The following is a 17,664-nucleotide window of genomic DNA, read 5'->3' as shown; positions in this document are numbered from 1 at the left end:
TTTTTGGGATCAAGGTTATGAGAGAACTGTTGATACACTCCAGATCAAGGTGTCCCTCAGAAAACTCTTTGACCAATTGATGAAAATCATCCTTAATTATGTGCCAACACTTCTTAAGAAAAAGACCAGTGAAACATCTAGCCCAGGAGCTCTGTCAGGAGGCATCTCTTTAATAACACAATCAATTTCCTGCTCAGAAAAAGGCTTGGTCAAATCATCAAGTCCCTGAACCTTCTTGATAATATTTGGCATATCAAAACCCATTTGGGTATTATTAGTGCATCCCATCCTCTGTTTGAACTCCTGCAAAAATAGTCCAGCAATTGATGCATGATCAGAGGTCACTTGCCCATTATCAGAAGTTATACTGGAAATAGAGTTATTCCTATATCTCTCAGTGGCCATGGCATGGAAAAATTTAGTATTTTCCTCTCCCACTTTAATGCTCCTAATAGTACACCTCTGCTTCCAGTAAATGTATTGCAATCTTAGAGTTTCCTCCAAATGTAAGTTAACAGTTTTCCTGAAAGTTTCCTCTGGCCCAGACAAAGGCCTCAACTCCTCTAGGCCATCCAGACAAAGTATGACTTTGTTGCAGTTGGAGATTAGAGCCTTAACCTTAGAGAGACTAATGTGCCAATGTTTGAGTGCCTGCCTGAGAGCTTTAAATTTTGCAGAGATAACAGCAGCAGAAGATCTCTTATGAACTGGCCTACTCCAAGAGTCACTGACACAATCAAGAAAACCAGGCAAATTAGTCCAGTAATTTTCAAATCTAAAAAGTTTGGCCTTGGGAATAGAAGTTTTGATTTGCACCACACAGGGCACATGATCTGAAGCAGTTCTGGCTAGAGGTAAGACCATAGTGTTAGGATAAGAACATGTCCATGAGGGAGTTGTAAAGAACCAATCAATCTGTTCAAGCAAAGGAACAATTTGCATATTTGTCTCCAAATGTAAGTTAACAATTTTCCTAAAAGTTTCCTCTGGCCCAGACAAAGGCCTCAACTCATCTAGGCCATCCAGACAAAGTATGACTTTGTTGCAGTTGGAGATTAGAGCCTTAACCTTAGAGAGACTAATGTGCCAATGTTTGAGTGCATGTCTGAGAGCTTTAAATTTTGCAGAGATAACAGCAGCAGAAGATCTCTTATGAACTGGCCTACTCCAAGAGTCACTGACACAATCAAGAAAACCAGGCAAATTAGTCCAGTAATTTTCAAATCTAAAAAGTTTGGCCTTGGGAATAGAAGTTTTTATTTGCACCACACAGGGCACATGATCTGAAGCAGTTCTGGCTAGAGGTAAGACCATAGTGTTAGGATAAGAACATGTCCATGAGGGAGTTGTAAAGAACCAATCAATCTGTTCAAGCAAAGGAACAGTTTGCATATTTGTCCATGTTTACTTTCTGCCCTTGAGAGGTAGCTCGATTAAGCCCAGGTGCCCAATAACCTCATTAAAAATAAACATGTCATTAATTTCACCACCTAGTTTGTTCCTATTGTCCATCGTGCGCATGAAGTTGAAATCACCCAATAACAGCCAGTTAGCATCAACAGGGATAATTAGATCATGCAACCAATTAATAAAATTATCCCTAGCTGGGTTTTGACAGGGTCCATAGACTGTGACCAGTGTCCAGGTTTGAGAATTATGAACAGAAGTGAACTCCACCACAATACCAAAACTATTGGACTCAATCAATTTACCAGCAAACATAGCAGTATTCCATACTACCAACAACCCACCCGAAGCTCCAGACGACGGCACATGAATAAATTGATCAAAACATCATGGACAACACTTGCGAATGAAATGCTGATCAATGATCTCACATTTTGTTTCTTGGAGGCAAGCAATGGAACAGGCACTTTCGTCGATTTTTTGACGAACTGCACGCTATCTGTCATCCGAATTCAGCCCACGCACATTCCAGCATAGTACTTTCCAATCTCTAACATCATACTGATTCATTACAGACCATAATAAAGCAACAACAAAAGACTGCCACATAATGACAGTACAAGTTCAGCCAAGTGATAGCATAAAAGTTCAGATAAAGCCTAAAATATAAGAGCAGATAGATGGTTTTCACAAGGGTTAACCATAAACCCCACCATTTGAAAAATTCAGCTATCATTAGAGCTAGAAGAATCAGAAGAAGTCTTGCAAGAAGAAGCCTCAAGCTTTCTCCTTAGTGAGCTTCTCAGGTCCAATGCCGAGGCGAAGGCCAACCTGCTGTAGCACATTGATTGGCGTGGGCGGTGGGACAACTCTAGTGATAGACATGCAACTAGTCGACATCCCTCTTCTTCTAGTTGCAGTCATGTTCACTAGTAGAAAACAGGGCTTTCGTTCGGCCCAGATAAGCCCATTAGTCCCGGTTCAATCATGAACCGGGACTAATGTGAGCATTGGTTCCGGTTCGTGCGGCTAAAGGCATTAGTCCCAGTTCAAATGAGCCCTTTAGTCCCGGTTTGAGACACGAACCGGGACTAAAGGATGCGATGCCCTTTAGTCCCGGTTCGTATCTCAAACCGGGACTAAAGATTAGACCATTAGTCCCGGTTTAGACACGAACCCGGACTAAAGGGTACAATGCCCTTTAGTCCCTGTTCGTGTCTCAAACCGGGACTAAAGATCCCATTTTCAAACTCTGCACCCCCCCCTGGATCGCATTTTCAGTTTTGTAAAAACAAAAGAAAATGATAAAAACTTAAAAAAATAAAATTCTTCGAGGTGCAGTTATATTACTACATCTACTAGTTAGGAAAATTAAAAAACTTAAATTTGGACATGTTTTGCAAAAAAGTGTCATGAAAACGTAAAACGGCTATAACTTTTGCATACGATGTCGAAAAAAAACGTATAATATATCAAAATGTTCAGCACGAAAATCCGCATCCGATTTTGACCGCCTATGGCCTGTTTGCAAATTTTTAGAATCCTCAAAATCTAAAAGGAAAAAAGTTATGCTCAAATTTCAGTTTTTTTTGAATTTTGGTTAAATCGGGTCAAACTTTGGTCAAACTACTTATTCAAGAAGTATTAGTGTTACTAAATAATTATTCAAGAATATTAGTGTTACTAAATAATTATTGCAGTTTTTTTGAATTTTGGTCAAATCTGGTTAAACTGTGGTCAAACTATGGTCAAACTACTTATTCAAGAAATATTAGTGTTACTACATAATCATTCAAGAATATTAGTGTTACTAAATAATTATTTCAATTTTTTGAATTTTGGTCAAATCTGGTCAAATTGTAGTCAAACTACTTATTTAAGAAATATTAGTGTTACTAAATAATTATTGTTTTTTAGAATAATAGTTTCAAACTCAAACAGTGAAACGTGTGACTTCATGCTCAAGCTAAACTCCTGAGGGTTAATAGGATTGACATCTTACTATTGTCAGGAAAACAATAGGTGCAGACTTGGAAACGAGGGGGAATAGAACCTGGAAGTTAAGCGTGCTCAGGCTGGAGTAGTGAGAGGATGGGTGACTGGCCGAGAAGTTAGATGATTTGGAATGATGAATGATGATTAGAGATTAGAGGTTAAATGGAGCACTGATGAGGGGTGTTTAGAGATTAAATTGGAAAATAATTCAGAAATTTGAAAAACAAAAAAATTCAAATTTAAAAAAAATCGTAAAAATACGTTCAGTCCCGGTTGGTGTTACCAACCGGGACTAAAGGTGGAGCTCCAGACAATGGCCACGTGGACGGCCTTTAGTCCCGGTTCGTGTAAAAACCAGGACTAAAGGGGAAGGCTTTAGTAACGACCCTTTAGTCCCAGTTCCAGAACCGGGACAAATGGCCCTTTTTCTACTAGTGGTTGTACCCCTTGCAATTGCAGTCGGGTTGCGACACATGCAATTGCAACTCTAGTAATGGACATGCAACTGGCCAACCATCCCTCCCCTTCAAGTTGTTGTCGTGTTGTACCCCTTGCAGTGTAGACAGGTTGCGACACGTGTAGTTGCAATTCCAGTGATGACATGCAAGTGGCCTACATCCCGTCCAATTGCAGTTGTGTTGTACTCCTTGTAATTGTAGATGGGGTTGCAACAAGTGCTATTGCTGGTTGCGCACGGATATTCACAACTTAAGTCATATACACAAAAGGCAATGCAACATGATGTATACAAAGATTAACAAAATATAGAGGAAAAATAAAAATAAAAATAAATTATCAGAAAAAGGAAAATAACTAAAAAGTTAATGATACAAAAAAAGGAAGAAACAAACATAGACAAAAGAGTGAAATAAAAAATAAAAAATGGCAGCCAACAAAAAAAAGGCCACAACCCCTGGTCAGCCCCCACGCAAACCCCAGACCCGACAGAGAAAACGAAGAGAGCAGCCCAGCAGCCCAATCCCAAACTTCGTACGCAGGCTGTTCACACGAAAGCAGCAAACAAATGTAACGATCTGTTTGGTCGACTGAGACTTGGACCCCTCTTTTATTGTTGTGTGGGGCCACTGCTATAGTGTTTTCTCTCTCTCCTAACATACATTTACATGATATTCTCTACTGACTAAGTTTCATTCAAATAATAGATGCCTAATGCATGTTAAAATAAAAGTTTGATTTACATTATGCTTGCACATTTGTATTTTTTCTGACAAGGTCTTTAAAACAAGACCGATATTGAATATATTTTCAGAAGTTAATATTTTGACAACTAAATCACCATGGTTCAAACTTGTTCCATACAAATATATTAATTCCATGTGAAAGAATTAATAATGTTTCATTGTGTTTCGCAAAAAAGAATCTTATTATTTCACTATGGTTGCCCTTGTTCGGTTGCATTTCATAATGTTGCATTGTGTGCCAATGAGTATCAAACTGATTCTTAGTAATCTAAAAGTTTGTAAATATTAATAGATTTTATTGGAACAAAACTTTGAACTTATCTAATTTCTAACAAAACATAGCATAGTTATGTGTACTTTTATAGTGTTTCACCACGTTTCATAATTTAAATTTTAAAATTTATTGAAATATAAAGCGGTCTCATTTCAAAGGTCCCATCATCAAAAACACAAATATGAAAATGGGTCATAAATTATACTTTTGGTTCAAAATATAAAATAGATTCAAACTCGGAAATAAAATGAAAAAGCATGGGATGGTGGAGCATAGGTGGAACAGTGCGCTTGCATGTGGTGAGAGAAAGATCTACCTACTGTGAGCAGTATAAATGCATGGCATCGGATCTCCAAGCAAAACCAACGCGCATGCATGCACGGTGGGAGGTGAGCTTTTCTCCGCGGGCGTGCCCATGCCAAATCAACCCCTATGGTTTTCAGAGTGGGTTCATGCAATTCAACCACGGCTAACAGATTGAAATTCTCGGCATCATTTATTTTCCTTTTGAGAATATGCCCTTTCAGCTTTTTTTCACGGGTGTTGCATTTCTGTACCAATGCAAGTCCAGAACTATGAGCCCAACCCTAGGCTCCATATTGTCATGAAGTCTAGCCAGGTCTAAACCCGACTAGCTCCGGACAAGCACAACTCAAATTTGAAATGTGTAGGTGATAGGTTAGGAGAAGAGGATGGAGGATAAGAAGCAGGTCACGTCTATAATAGTAGCCAACTCCTAATGTCCGAGGAAAGTGGCCAAACCCCTAGGTGTAGCCACTCGTCTCCCCCATCTACCTCACCATGCGCGACAGGTTGTGGCCTCCACCACAAGCTATTCACCCTAGATCTCTTTGATGAAGCACAAGGGTACCGCTTCCCATCGTCAGAAGGTTGTCGGACCAGCCAGTCTTTGGAGCGCCTAACTGACAAGCACGAGTGTGCCACACACTCACTCAAGATCGGGATGAGGAGAAGCATTGCCGAAACCATCTAGAGAAACCACACAAGTTCTCTCCAGGAGCAAGGATGATAGGAAAGAAGTGGCAACATTTGGTTGGTTTGGGCGTCACCGAAGTTACTCCAGGGAGCAACATGGTGGTTGAGATGGGAATGGTTGAAATATTGGTTACTGCAAAGTGCAAACTCTATTGTTAATTGGTTTGAAGTTTGTATCCAAAATTGGCAAAAAGTTGCAAAAACAGCCCAAACTTTTGGATGGCTAGGCAAAATGATTCCCAAGATATTCACAAACCTATACCAAATTGCTGAAAGTTTTATAATTTCATTTAAAGATCAAACTTTATAAAAAAACAGGTGAGGCGTAATAATAATTGAGATTGAAATGAGTTGAGCAACTCCCATAATCAATGATGTGTGGGTTGTCTGTCAACTTTGACTTCCCATGTTGCTACGATACCCAAAATATACATGTTTTTGTTATGTGTAAAGTATATTCCAAAACATATTATCATGTTCATCGGTGAAAACACATGTATATCTAGACGATGCAGCCATTTTTATACCCAAAATATCAAATTTCACACGTTGCTACGTTAAAAAATCCACCAAAAAAAGGAATAGCCAACTTATCTTTGAAATGGGAGAAAACAAAGGTAACTTATGAAGTGACTCGGTCATGAAAGTTGTGAGTTATGACTCTAGCACGGGGAAAATAGAGGTGGCAAGCACAACGAATGCAAACACCTATTCGGGGTATATAACAGTAGGAGAAATCCTCTTTTATGACAATGATTGAAGTTTGAATTCACACTATTTCTGTTATCTTTCAAATGTCATGCCAACAAATAGTTAGCCTACACAGGTTTAGAAGTACTAGCAGGCTTACATGTGGTTGCGCCTCTCATGTCAAGGGATTCACTTGCAAGCAAATAATCATGAACGCATCTTGAAAAGAAAAATCATCAGCAACATCTAGCAGAACCAGAGTAGTAGAAGAATTTTAGAATACATATATATTATGGAACAATGAATTGAGAGATTCAAAGGAAGTAACAAACATCTCACTGATTACTCCCAATGATAAATATATCTGCTTATTACATTGAGGATGAAACTTCCCTCAAAAGAGTAAAGGAAGCATCAAAATTCATTTGATGATAAATTATCTAGTAGATGAAGTAAAGAAAATAAGCCTTATATTTGGGATAACTTAGCATAATCAAGGGTTCTCTTTCCATCTCGTTTGCTTGACAAATAAATTCTTGCATACTCTTCTACTCTAATTGTCTTGTATAACACCTTCTCCTCGGTACTGCCCAAAACTGGTGAAATTATTCCATCGTACTTTGGAACTTGAAATGCTGATATAGATAGTCGCTCCTTCTTGGCATTTATGGTGACCCTGTGCTCAATGCTCTTATACTTCCCATTTGTCATAATCTGTAACCAATGATGAATTTTAGTTAAATAAAATACCAAATTCCTCCCTTATACAAGGTGAAAATTGTTTGAAACTAGTGTAATATGTTCATACTGTTTATGAAACATCTCCCACTACACTACTCAATTATCACTCAGGTCAATAAAACACTCCCAACTCAAAATTGTTTGTGTTTCATTTGTAATGCAAAATTAGGTTTAACACCATACCTCAAGAAAGTCACCCACATTTACCAATAATGCATCACCCCGTGGTTTTACTGGGATCCATGCACAATGCCTTCTAATTTGTAGGCCTTGAACTGCATTCACTTCTAGCAGGATAGTGAGAAAAGATCCATCAGAATGCGGTGAGAAGCCTAAAACCTTTTCGGGAGTGGTTGTGCATGGAGGGTAGTAGTTCATTCTCAGAAATTGGCCCACATGCTTGTCTTCCATTAATTCGGGATCAACATCTATTGTTTTGGCAATAAAGGTGGCAAGAGAATGAGTGAATTTCATCAACTCGGAAGAGTACTCTTTGATAGAATTCCTGGGATTAAAACAAGAATAATGTATTTGTTACTGTTAGATATTGGTACAAATTAAAATTCTTACGAACTTTTAGTGACCACACTTGGCATTCATTTTTTTAGGGGATATCATTTGCTAGTGTAAAGTATAAATAGAACGTTCAAAGCACATTATATTGTTTGTTTAGCCATTGGCATACTTGTACTTTGTTGGGCGCACAATGAACACTTACAAATCAATTGATAGATATTTATACAAAATATTACCCTGTAAAAGTAGTTCATTTTATTTTGTAGAAAAGTTTGATGTCATATTTCAGTAAATTGCTCAACATATATGTTTGATCAAGAAATTATTGAATTCAACTGAATGTCCCACTCACAAACATGCAAATTATGGCAATGAAAGCACCATGTCCGCTTCATTTAAAACGTGGCATGTTCTTTCTTAACCAAATGATTACGTGTGACTAACTAGAATCTTTAAGAATCCAACTTTGATTCAACTCTCGTGACGGCCATATTTAAATAATTTTCTTAATTTAATGCTTTGATCAGAAGGAAATAGTTTTAATGCCATATAGAAATAAGATGTTTCAAACACACAAATCTAACCTGAAATTAGGAGGCTGGTTTGGCCAGAAACTCATGTCACGGGCCTGAGGTGGCTGTGAAAAAAGGCCAAACATGTCTGACCAGTCTAGCTTTTGATCATCCGAGAGAACAAATGATTGACCATAACCTTGAAGGTCTCCTACTCGTTGCGCATATGTATTCTTAACTTCAAGGGGGAGTTGAAAGAACTTCTGAATGTCGTGCTTCATACCCGTGATGACCTCAACTGGTATTCCATGATTTACAACCTATAGATTGTAGAGGTTAGATAAGTAGTCTTGCTGTACATATGGAATTCTGTTTTTAGCAATGGAATGGTTGCATCTAGAAATAAATCTCTAGAAAATTAAGTACACTGTTCAAATTAGAAAAGTTTAATAAATCCACAAACTGTCAAACACAATCAAAGTTGTGTGACCACTAAAATGATGGCGATTTCATGCATGTGACAGCTCCATAAGCATAACAGAGAAACAAAATAAAAAAAACTTAAGATAATAAAAATAAAAAATATAGAAAAACTAAAGGGAAGAAAGTCCGAAAATTATAAAAATAAAGACAATAGAATATCTAAAATATGGTAAGTAATATAATTAAAAATCTAAATATTATAAGTTATTGATAATAATAGAAAATTGTAATATTGAAAATTCTAAAGATGGAAATAAATAAAACACCCGAAGAATTCAATAAATCTCTCCTTGTAACTTTCTGTGCGAGATCTCCTAGTAATTCAATAAATTACTCTCCTGGTAATTTATGAACAGTCATAGCTATCACCATATTTTAGTTGTTCAGTACTGTTACTGCATTATTTGTGAGTTATGTTGATTCCCATTTTGGGGGATATTGATGTGACTTTACCTTCTAAAAATTCTGAAACACTTTAACATTGTCTAATTCCTTGTTTTATATTTTCTACCTTCTTTCATTTTGGACCAACTTATTTTATTTTTCTTAAATTATTTACTATTTATACTTATGTAACTTTCCTTGATGACACAACGAAACCATTAGCAGCTATAATATTTTCTCCAAAAAAGAAGACATACTAAAAAATTTAGACTGCTTGGTTAATACGAGAGGTTGCTTTACAATATATATAAAGTAGGGGAAACCCTTTGTCGTCGAATACGAGACCGCACCTGGAAGAAGCCCCAGTCCTCACAGGCAAATCTGAGCTTGGCGGCCTCGGCTTCCACGGACTCGGCGTCCAGGAGCTTGGCGAGGTCGATCACCGGAACCTCATCGGAGTGCTCGGCGAGAACCGTGTCCCCGTCGACGCCCGGCTGGATGTACCGTTGGATGGTGTCGGCCGTCAGCTCGGCGGCCGACCCCGCCAGAGCCTGGACGTTCCTGACAGGGAGCGACGTTCCAGACTGCGACCATCTGCCCTCGCTGGCGCTGCTGCCACCACTCCTCGTCTCCACCTCCATGATCACTAGCAAGTTACTTCTCTGCCACACGTCTACACTGCACACTCTACTCCAGTTACTCTGCCTGCTTATCTGACCAGGCATTGAGCCGTCCAGTCTATTTATAGTACTATAAGATTGTTAGTTCTCGCAACTTGCTGACTAAAAGTTTTTCCTGGATCAAGCTGAATGATTCCTCGATCGGCTCTTCCGAGGTCCTCTGATCCATGCAGTTGGACGCACCGATCCATGCTGAAGCATGGCCGGCGGCTAACGGCCGAATTTTGCGGGGATAGAATACTTTTGCACCCCACATGCATGACATCATCAGTGTCCCCTCCAACTGTAAACCGGCCTAGTTTAGGGCGCGCTTGGTATAGGTGTAATTCAATACAGAGGTGTAAGATTTACAAGTGTATTTTACTGGGCATGACTGCTTTCCGGCTGAAAATGAAACCGACCGGTGGAGAAGTGTATTTCTTTTACAGGTGTATTACAAAGAAAACGCTAATCCAAACGGGACCTTATAGTGTTTCAGACGAACGCATTTGGAGCATACGCGCACAAGCAGGGGCGTGCCCATGCCGATGCAACGAGCAATGCTACATCAACGGACTGGTTACGGGATTTTATGGGGCTGGGAATACGTAGCAGTTTTTAGTTGGCCCACTCCTGAAAATCAGGGGGCGGAGGGTTAGTATTATGGGATAGGTCCGTACTATTTTCTCCGTAATCATCCGTTGATGTAGCATTTTTTGCGATGCAACCCCTGTGGAGTGGGTTCATGCAATTCAATCACGGTTAACAGATTGGACTTCTCGGCATCATTTTTTTTGTTTTGAGAATCAGTCCTCTCAGCACTTTTTTTTACGAGTGCTGATTTTCTGTACCAATGCGAGTCGCCGCCAGACTATTTTGGCCCATTTGCGAGACGGGAGTCTGTCTCGCCTTCAGCTATCCCACTAATAGGCCAGCCTAGCTTGTGGTTTTTTTACGTGCACCGGAAAATATCGTTCTTCTTTTGCGCACTGTTTTTTTTTGTTTGGTGCGCGCACTGGTTTTATTCTATTCTTTTTTTTTCAGTTTTGTTTTTTCTGCAAGGGTTCTCTATTTTTATTTTATCCCTTTTTCATTTCTCTTCTCTCCTCTCTACGGTCTTTACCTGTTTTCTTTGGTTTCTTATATTTATGTTAATTTAAAAATGCATGTCAACTTTTCAGTACATGTTGTTATGCATACACGCATAATATAGTTTTAAATACACATTGAATGTTTTTCAGAAACATGTTTGGAACATTCCCATAGAATGAATGTTTTACCTTTTAAATAAACATTGAATATATTTTTGAATGGTATGGAATATTTTTTTCAAATTTCATGAACATTTTTCTACATTGTAAAAACTTTTTATAAATGTCACGAACATTGTTTTGAAACACATCAATTTTTTTATAAATGTCATGAATTGTTTTTTTAATGGTGTAAAATATTTACAGGTATAAATAATTTTTAAATGCGACGAAAATTTATGAATAGTCCAAAACAAATTGGGGGGTGGGGGTACCAATTTTGTCATTAGTTTTGTCATATTACTCAGTTGTGCCACTGGAAATTTTAACTACTCAAAAATGTCACCATTTTATTTAGTTGTGTTAAAAATGACACTCTGCAATGTTACTGTCCAGTCAAAAGCCATTGACTGCGGTGAAGTGACCAAAATATCCCTGGACCCCACTTGTCAGCATCCTCTCTATAGCTCATTGTAACCTATGAGTGCTAGTTTTCAGCACACATAAAATAAAATTAGAAGGAAAAATAGCTTTGCACGCGGGTGATCGAATCCCTGTGTGTTGTTATTTTTTCTTCTAATTTAGTTCTCTGGGTGCTGACAACTAGAGCCCACGGGTTATAAGGGAGCGCTAACAAGTGGGGTACAAGCATATTTCGATCACTCAACCAGGTCAATGGCATTTTGACCGAATGCTAACGGTGATGAGTGGCCTTTAAGTGCATACGCTTAACGGAAGAATGGCATTCTTGAGTAGTTTAACCTTCTAGTGGCAAAATTGACTAGTGTGACAAAACTAGTGGCAAAACTTATAAAAATCCCTTTTTCTAAACCATGCAAACATTATTTTACTTTGTATAAACAATTATTTATATGGCTTAGAATTATGTATACATAAAAGATACTATTGTGTATACATAAGTATTTTGTACATTTCATGAACATTTTCCAATGCGATATGAATAGTCTGAAAAAAACTACTAAGTTTAAAAAATATGCGCCTCCAATTAAAAAGTGTTCATAATGTAAATATTGTTCAGAAGTTTTCAAAAAATGTTTGTGCACTACAAAAACATGTTTGTGACATTCTACAAATATTTTTATGACATTTATAAAAAATTCAGTAAAATAAAAAAGTTCGCATTATTCGTGAAAATATCCATACCTTTAAGTTTTTGTCATGACATAAGGTTTATGTGATTTTAAACAAATACTTTAATACCTCACTATAAATTTTCATGCAATTCTAAAAATACTTTGTGTAATTTTCCGAACATGTTCATGTGATATAAATAAATTTTGATGACATTCAAAATATTCATAACACAAACAAATATCCGCACATTTCAGAAAAACATTTCTGCATTTTTGAAAAAAATCAACGTGTGTATAAAATGTTCACCGTGTATTTTAAGAAATGATCTATGTGCATTTGAAAAATCTAAACACGCATTCAGATAAGTGTTAACATGTAATAAAAATGTTAAACATATATCTAAAAAATGTTCGACCTGTATATAAAAAAAATGTTCAGCGTGTATTCATAAAATAGGTATGTATTGAAATAGAAAAATAAAAAATCCGAAAAAAGAAAAGGGAAAAGAAAAACTGAAATGGAATAGATATAATAAAATAAAACCAATGAAAAAGTAGATAAAACCCTGAAGAAAAAACAGTCGAACATTCCCAAAATCGAGGGAAATGTTTATAAAACCACTGCGACCCTACCCGAACCAATGCTATTGAGCTGACCCATCAGAACGAGCTCTATAGGTGAGTCGCGCTTCTATCTCGCATTAAGCGAGACATAGCACCACGCTTTTTCTTTGTCTTCTGCCGATGCATACATGGGAAATCACACTCGCTTATTTGCTTGCTGCTTCCAATCGTACATGAAAGAAAACAAAATGCGATCATTGACTCCTGACTACGAAAACGAATAGCCTGAGGGAAAAAAATCAGCTAACAAGTTTTGTTGAGAAATTTAGAAAATGAATTGTCTTTTTTTTGTCGGAATAGGACATGTGTTGTTGCAAAAGAATATGTTTGCTAATTTATTTATTTTTACACAATTTAAAAGGCAATCAAGATATTTTTAAAATATCTCATGAATAAAGTTTAGAAAATCACAAATAAAATATAAAATGGAAAAATAATAAAAAGGAATAAAAAGCTAGACACAAAACCTGAAGAAAAAGAAAGGGAGGATAAACGACAAAACCATAAAAGTGTCAAAGAGATCAATTGGAAAAAAAGTAAAGTCGAAAGAAAAACAACTGACATGTTAGAAAACCGGTAGAGAAAAATGTATGATACTAAATTGCATGAAAATTGGAAGAAAAATAGCCCAGTGTGAGGCAAAGTAAAGATAATTGGGGCAAGGCTCAAACTATGTCGTGGTGTGCCATTTTTACCACAAAAAACTACTATTCTTCATATAAGCGAAGAATGGAAAATTCATATCGATGCGTGAATTTGGTAATCCCTATTTGACCATGTGGCATTAAACTATCCTTGTAACTCACATCCCCACACACAACTTCGATCCGTCCAGTTCAAATTTTCATCCATTTTCTTTCCCTTTTTTCTTGTTTGCTTATTGTGTTGTATTTCTCTTAAATTATTATTTTTTAGCTTCCTTTCGATCTTTTTACTTTTCCTTGACTTAAGTTTTTGTTTTTACTTAATTTTAGACTAGGACATTCTTTTTATACTATATGAATATACATTCATACACATGTGAAGATATTTTCTAATAAAATATATACACTTTTTTATAAAACAATATGTTTTTTGTATACACAATTATTTTTCAAATACACAGTGAACATTTTGTTTCACCTAAATATCTTTTTCTCATCTAGTACATGAATATACATTTTTGTAATGTACAATTCTTTTTTTTCATGTGCGTAATGTACAGTTCTCTCTTTCTTGAAACTTCCTTTTGACAATACTTTTAACCTATTAAGAAAAAAATTATAAAAATAAAAAAGGCATGGACTTTAGTGGACTGAGCCATGGGCCGGTCGGTCCATGTACAGTCTCTCTAGGCATCACGTTGATAATTTGACGGAGCGAGCCGACATCAAGCAACGGAGTTTGGCCAGCTAAAGAGCTATCATACATGAAAGATGAAACCATAGACTATAGTAGTTCTTTTATTATCTGTAAAATTTTCCACGAGTTTAGGAGACTTGCAAAGTGAAGCATACTTTACGGTTACGGGTGGGCTGCCATGTTTCCCCGATGATCTTTTGTTCATTCCTATAAACATTGTGACGGGTTAAATAAAGCTTCACGAGATTGACTAAAAAATAATTAACAGAGCGAGCATCAAATAAAAGTATTGTGTTCGCTCAAAAAGAAGTCGCCGCCTCCAACGTAGCCAGCCGCCGCCTCCCCAAAACTAGGGTTCTTTGCCTCCCATCGGCGCCGGCACCGGTCCATCCCGTCTCCGGTGGCCTTAGGGCCATGGAGGCGGAGTGGATCTCGGCCCTTGCCGATGGGAGGGCTCCGCTTTCATATCTTTTTTCAAGCTTTGTTAGGGTTTGTGTCCTGCTCAGGACGGCAAGACGGCGGCGGCTCCCTGAAGATGGAATAAAGGTCTCCCCGTCTAGTCCCCGTTCCAGTGATGTGTGTAGCATCATCGGTGGGCGTGTGGAGGTGTGTCTCCGGCGGATCTGTCTTTGGTGGATTTGCTCGGATCTGTTCGTTGTTCGTCTTCGTTCGTGTGTCTTCAGGTTGGATCCTTTTGATCTACATTCTTCATCTGCGGCGGTTGCTGTTCTGGTGCGTCGGTTCCATGGGGCCTTAGCACGACGACTTCCCGACTGTCTACTACAACAATGTTTGCCCGGCTCTGGCGAGGGAGGGGCGATGACAGCGGCGTGCCTTCGGCTCACTTCAGTGCTTGTAGTCGTTGCTAGGTGGTCTACAGTTCTGGATGTAATTTTTATTATTTATAGTGTCCGTTGTACTACCATGATTAAAGATGAATAGATTGAAAGTTTTTCCGAAAAAAAAAGAAGTCTCACTGTGTATCCAGCCATCCGACCTCAAGACATGTAGCTGTTTCGTGGGGTTGGCTTGGGTGAAAGTGTGTGTACAGGTCAAATTTTTTCGCCTCATTCATTAATTAAGAGAAAACAAAGTTTGTTACATAGTCCCAAATTACAAGTTGTTACTCTCTGGGCATAGTTGTCCCCAAATTTTTCACACCTGCGACCATCCAAGGTAAAGCTTCATTCTTTTTTGTTCTCTCTTGCTAACACAACTTCTTTTTGCGGGTACTTGCTAACACAAGTATGTATTGCTATTTCGACCCGTCACAAAACTGTTTTTTTTTAGGATCTTTTGCCTCTCAACTATAACTCTATGGTTTTTTTAAACACCTCTCCATAGAGTGCTTAAATAAAATGTCATTACAACCGTTCATAACAGCAAGTGTCACACACAACTATTAAAAGAAGACCGTCCGATCTACTATCAAAAGTGAACTTAGCAATCCCCTCGCAAAAAAAAAAAGCAATCTCATGCGTCGCTACATTGGCCTTCCTATTAATTTTAGACAACTTGAAGTTGTTCAGACACTTGATGATGCCAAACACTTCCTTCTTGAGGTCAAACAGCGGCGAACTGTCAAACTTTCTTTTGCAAGGAAAGAAGACATAAATGCACAATCAGTTTCAAGATAATTGGAATGTTAACTTTTTTAGCCCCCTAAAAAAACTAGTGTCAAAAACGTCCTTATATTATGGGACAGAGGGAGTACTTGTTACAAAAAAAAAAGAATTTTCTCATGACTTTCGGAAAGATTAGAGTATATGGTCGAATTGGTCATGGGCTAACCACCGCTAGCTAATATTTTTGTGCTCCAAAAGGCGGGACTAAAAATTAGGAACGTGCAAAAGTTTCTGTTTCTTTATCTCTAAAGGCGACGCGTTAGTCGCGGCGCTGAGCTTTACAGCGAGAGATACAGTTTGAAATATTTTTTCCAATCTTCCATGCAGTGAGTAATACACATCTATAGCATGCATATGTATCCAAAATTAAGGTTAGTAGAAGGTCGATCTGCTTCTTATTTACACCCACATTCGTAGAGGGATAAACCTCAAATACAAAACTTGCAAGAACGTTTGCTACCTAGAGCCCTAGCTACATGTGTCATGAGAAAACACGAGGAGCGAAGAGCGAAAAGAAACATCGTCGTCGATCTGTCTCAGAACCCTGGGACGAGCATGGTGGAGAACCAGATGACGAGGTCGTCGGCCAGGGCGCCCTCGCCGGCGTGCTTGGCCGCGGCTTGCCTGCCGTTGCCGTCGGCGACGTACACCCGGCAGAGCGGGCACGTCCGCTTGCAGAGCGCGAGCCACCGGTCGACGCAGTCCCGGTGGAAGGCGTGCTCGCACGGGAGCCGCCTGGTGGCCTCGCCGGCGCGGATCCTCGAGAGGCAGACGCAGCACTCCTCGCCGGCCGCCGGATGCTTCGCCGCCTCCTCCGACGACGGCGTCTTGATGCAGAGCATCTTGGAGATGTAGGAGAGGAGGTAGCTCATGATGCGAGAGGGAGTGAGATCGAGATGGTGTTGGGTAGAGGAGGGCATATGTAATGGGGTCTTAGGTCGGGGGTCAGGTGGGCTGCTGCGGACGCTTTGTTGGTGAGGGTGGTTGCTACGCTACTTGCCACTGTCCGAGTGTGTTGGGAGATCCCCGTTGGAGAGGGTGCACCTACACTACACTTCAACTTTATTTTCTTTAGCACCACCAAACCCTGGATAAAGCAAGTGATTTTGCACACACACAAGACATGGACGGACGGACGGAGGTTCGTACGTTCGTTCACGGCCGGGAGCATGTCGCTCTCAGGGGAGAAAAGCAATGTAGGAATCAAGAAATGAACAGCATTAGGGTTTTTTTGTGTTGCAGGGACAAGCATTAGTTGCTGTGTCCATTTCCATTGCAGGGCCCGCATATTTTTTTCCTTGACATAAAGTTGACACCGATATCGCCTGATAACACAAGGCAATGTTCGTGTACATGAGTCAAAACAAGTAGCACACCAATGTAGAGCACCAACATATGGCGCGTCCCCTAGCACTAAGCCAAAGCATAACGACCTCAAAATGTTTTTCTTTTGTGTGTGAAACTCCCGTGGAGAAGTATAATAATGGGTTGATCCTTATTCATTTTTCTTTCACTTGTGCTTATTACATTTCTTTACACATAATATTACATCATGAATATTATGTCTTTTAACATATGATTCATATAACAATACAAAGAACAGACACACCAAATAAAGCTTAGCTAGATGCAGTTATTATACATCTAAGTGACTTAATCAAATTAAAAAGAAAAAGAAAAGGGCAAAGAAAATGTCCGCATGAATCTTCACATAAAATCAATGACATGAGACTTAGATGTGCAATACTTAGAGAACATCTAGATGTACTTTAGCAAAACTTTTTAAAAATGCATTTTTAGGGCGTTACATATGTTTGGCTTATTATTATGTACTTGAGCGAAAATATAATGAATAACTCTTGCCTCACAAG

The 17,664-nt window shown here is 38.6% G+C and overlaps 2 protein-coding genes across 2 annotated transcripts; both read right to left on the bottom strand.

Annotated features, from left to right (window-relative positions):
- Positions 1–7,016: 7,016 nt before the first annotated feature.
- Positions 7,017–9,900, bottom strand: LOC123184496 (2-oxoglutarate-dependent dioxygenase 11-like). Its single transcript, XM_044596596.1, has 4 exons — positions 9,551–9,900; positions 8,406–8,653; positions 7,489–7,810; positions 7,017–7,278 (listed from the first exon to the last, which is right to left on the bottom strand). Exons 1-4 carry the CDS (start codon positions 9,839–9,841, stop codon positions 7,033–7,035), a joined length of 1,107 nt encoding a protein of 368 aa, XP_044452531.1. The 5' UTR covers positions 9,842–9,900; the 3' UTR covers positions 7,017–7,032.
- A 6,184-nt stretch (positions 9,901–16,084) lies between these two features.
- On the bottom strand, positions 16,085–16,692 carry LOC123184495 (RING-H2 finger protein ATL66-like). The gene has a single exon (XM_044596594.1). The coding sequence runs from the start codon at positions 16,663–16,665 to the stop codon at positions 16,330–16,332; it is 336 nt and encodes a 111-aa protein (XP_044452529.1). The 5' UTR covers positions 16,666–16,692; the 3' UTR covers positions 16,085–16,329.
- Between the last annotated feature and the right edge of the window lie 972 nt (positions 16,693–17,664).

This window comes from Triticum aestivum, chromosome 2A (assembly GCF_018294505.1).
Source record: "Triticum aestivum cultivar Chinese Spring chromosome 2A, IWGSC CS RefSeq v2.1, whole genome shotgun sequence".
NCBI classification, from domain to species: Eukaryota; Viridiplantae; Streptophyta; class Magnoliopsida; order Poales; family Poaceae; genus Triticum; species Triticum aestivum.
Note: the sequence above shows the minus strand (reverse complement) of the source record. Positions and strands in the feature narration are given on the sequence as shown.

Excerpts from the sequence above, each read along its gene's own strand:
- LOC123184496 (XM_044596596.1), bottom strand. The coding sequence starts at position 9,841 with ATGGAGGTGGAGACGAGGAGTGGTGGCAGCAGCGCCAGCGAGGGCAGA. Across the intron at positions 8,654-9,550 it reads AGGACTGGGGCTTCTTCCAG|GTTGTAAATCATGGAATACC; the intron begins GTGCGGTCTCGT and ends TACAATCTATAG. Across the intron at positions 7,279-7,488 it reads ATGTGGGTGACTTTCTTGAG|ATTATGACAAATGGGAAGTA; the intron begins GTATGGTGTTAA and ends CATTGGTTACAG.
- LOC123184495 (XM_044596594.1), bottom strand. The coding sequence starts at position 16,665 with ATGAGCTACCTCCTCTCCTACATCTCCAAGATGCTCTGCATCAAGACG.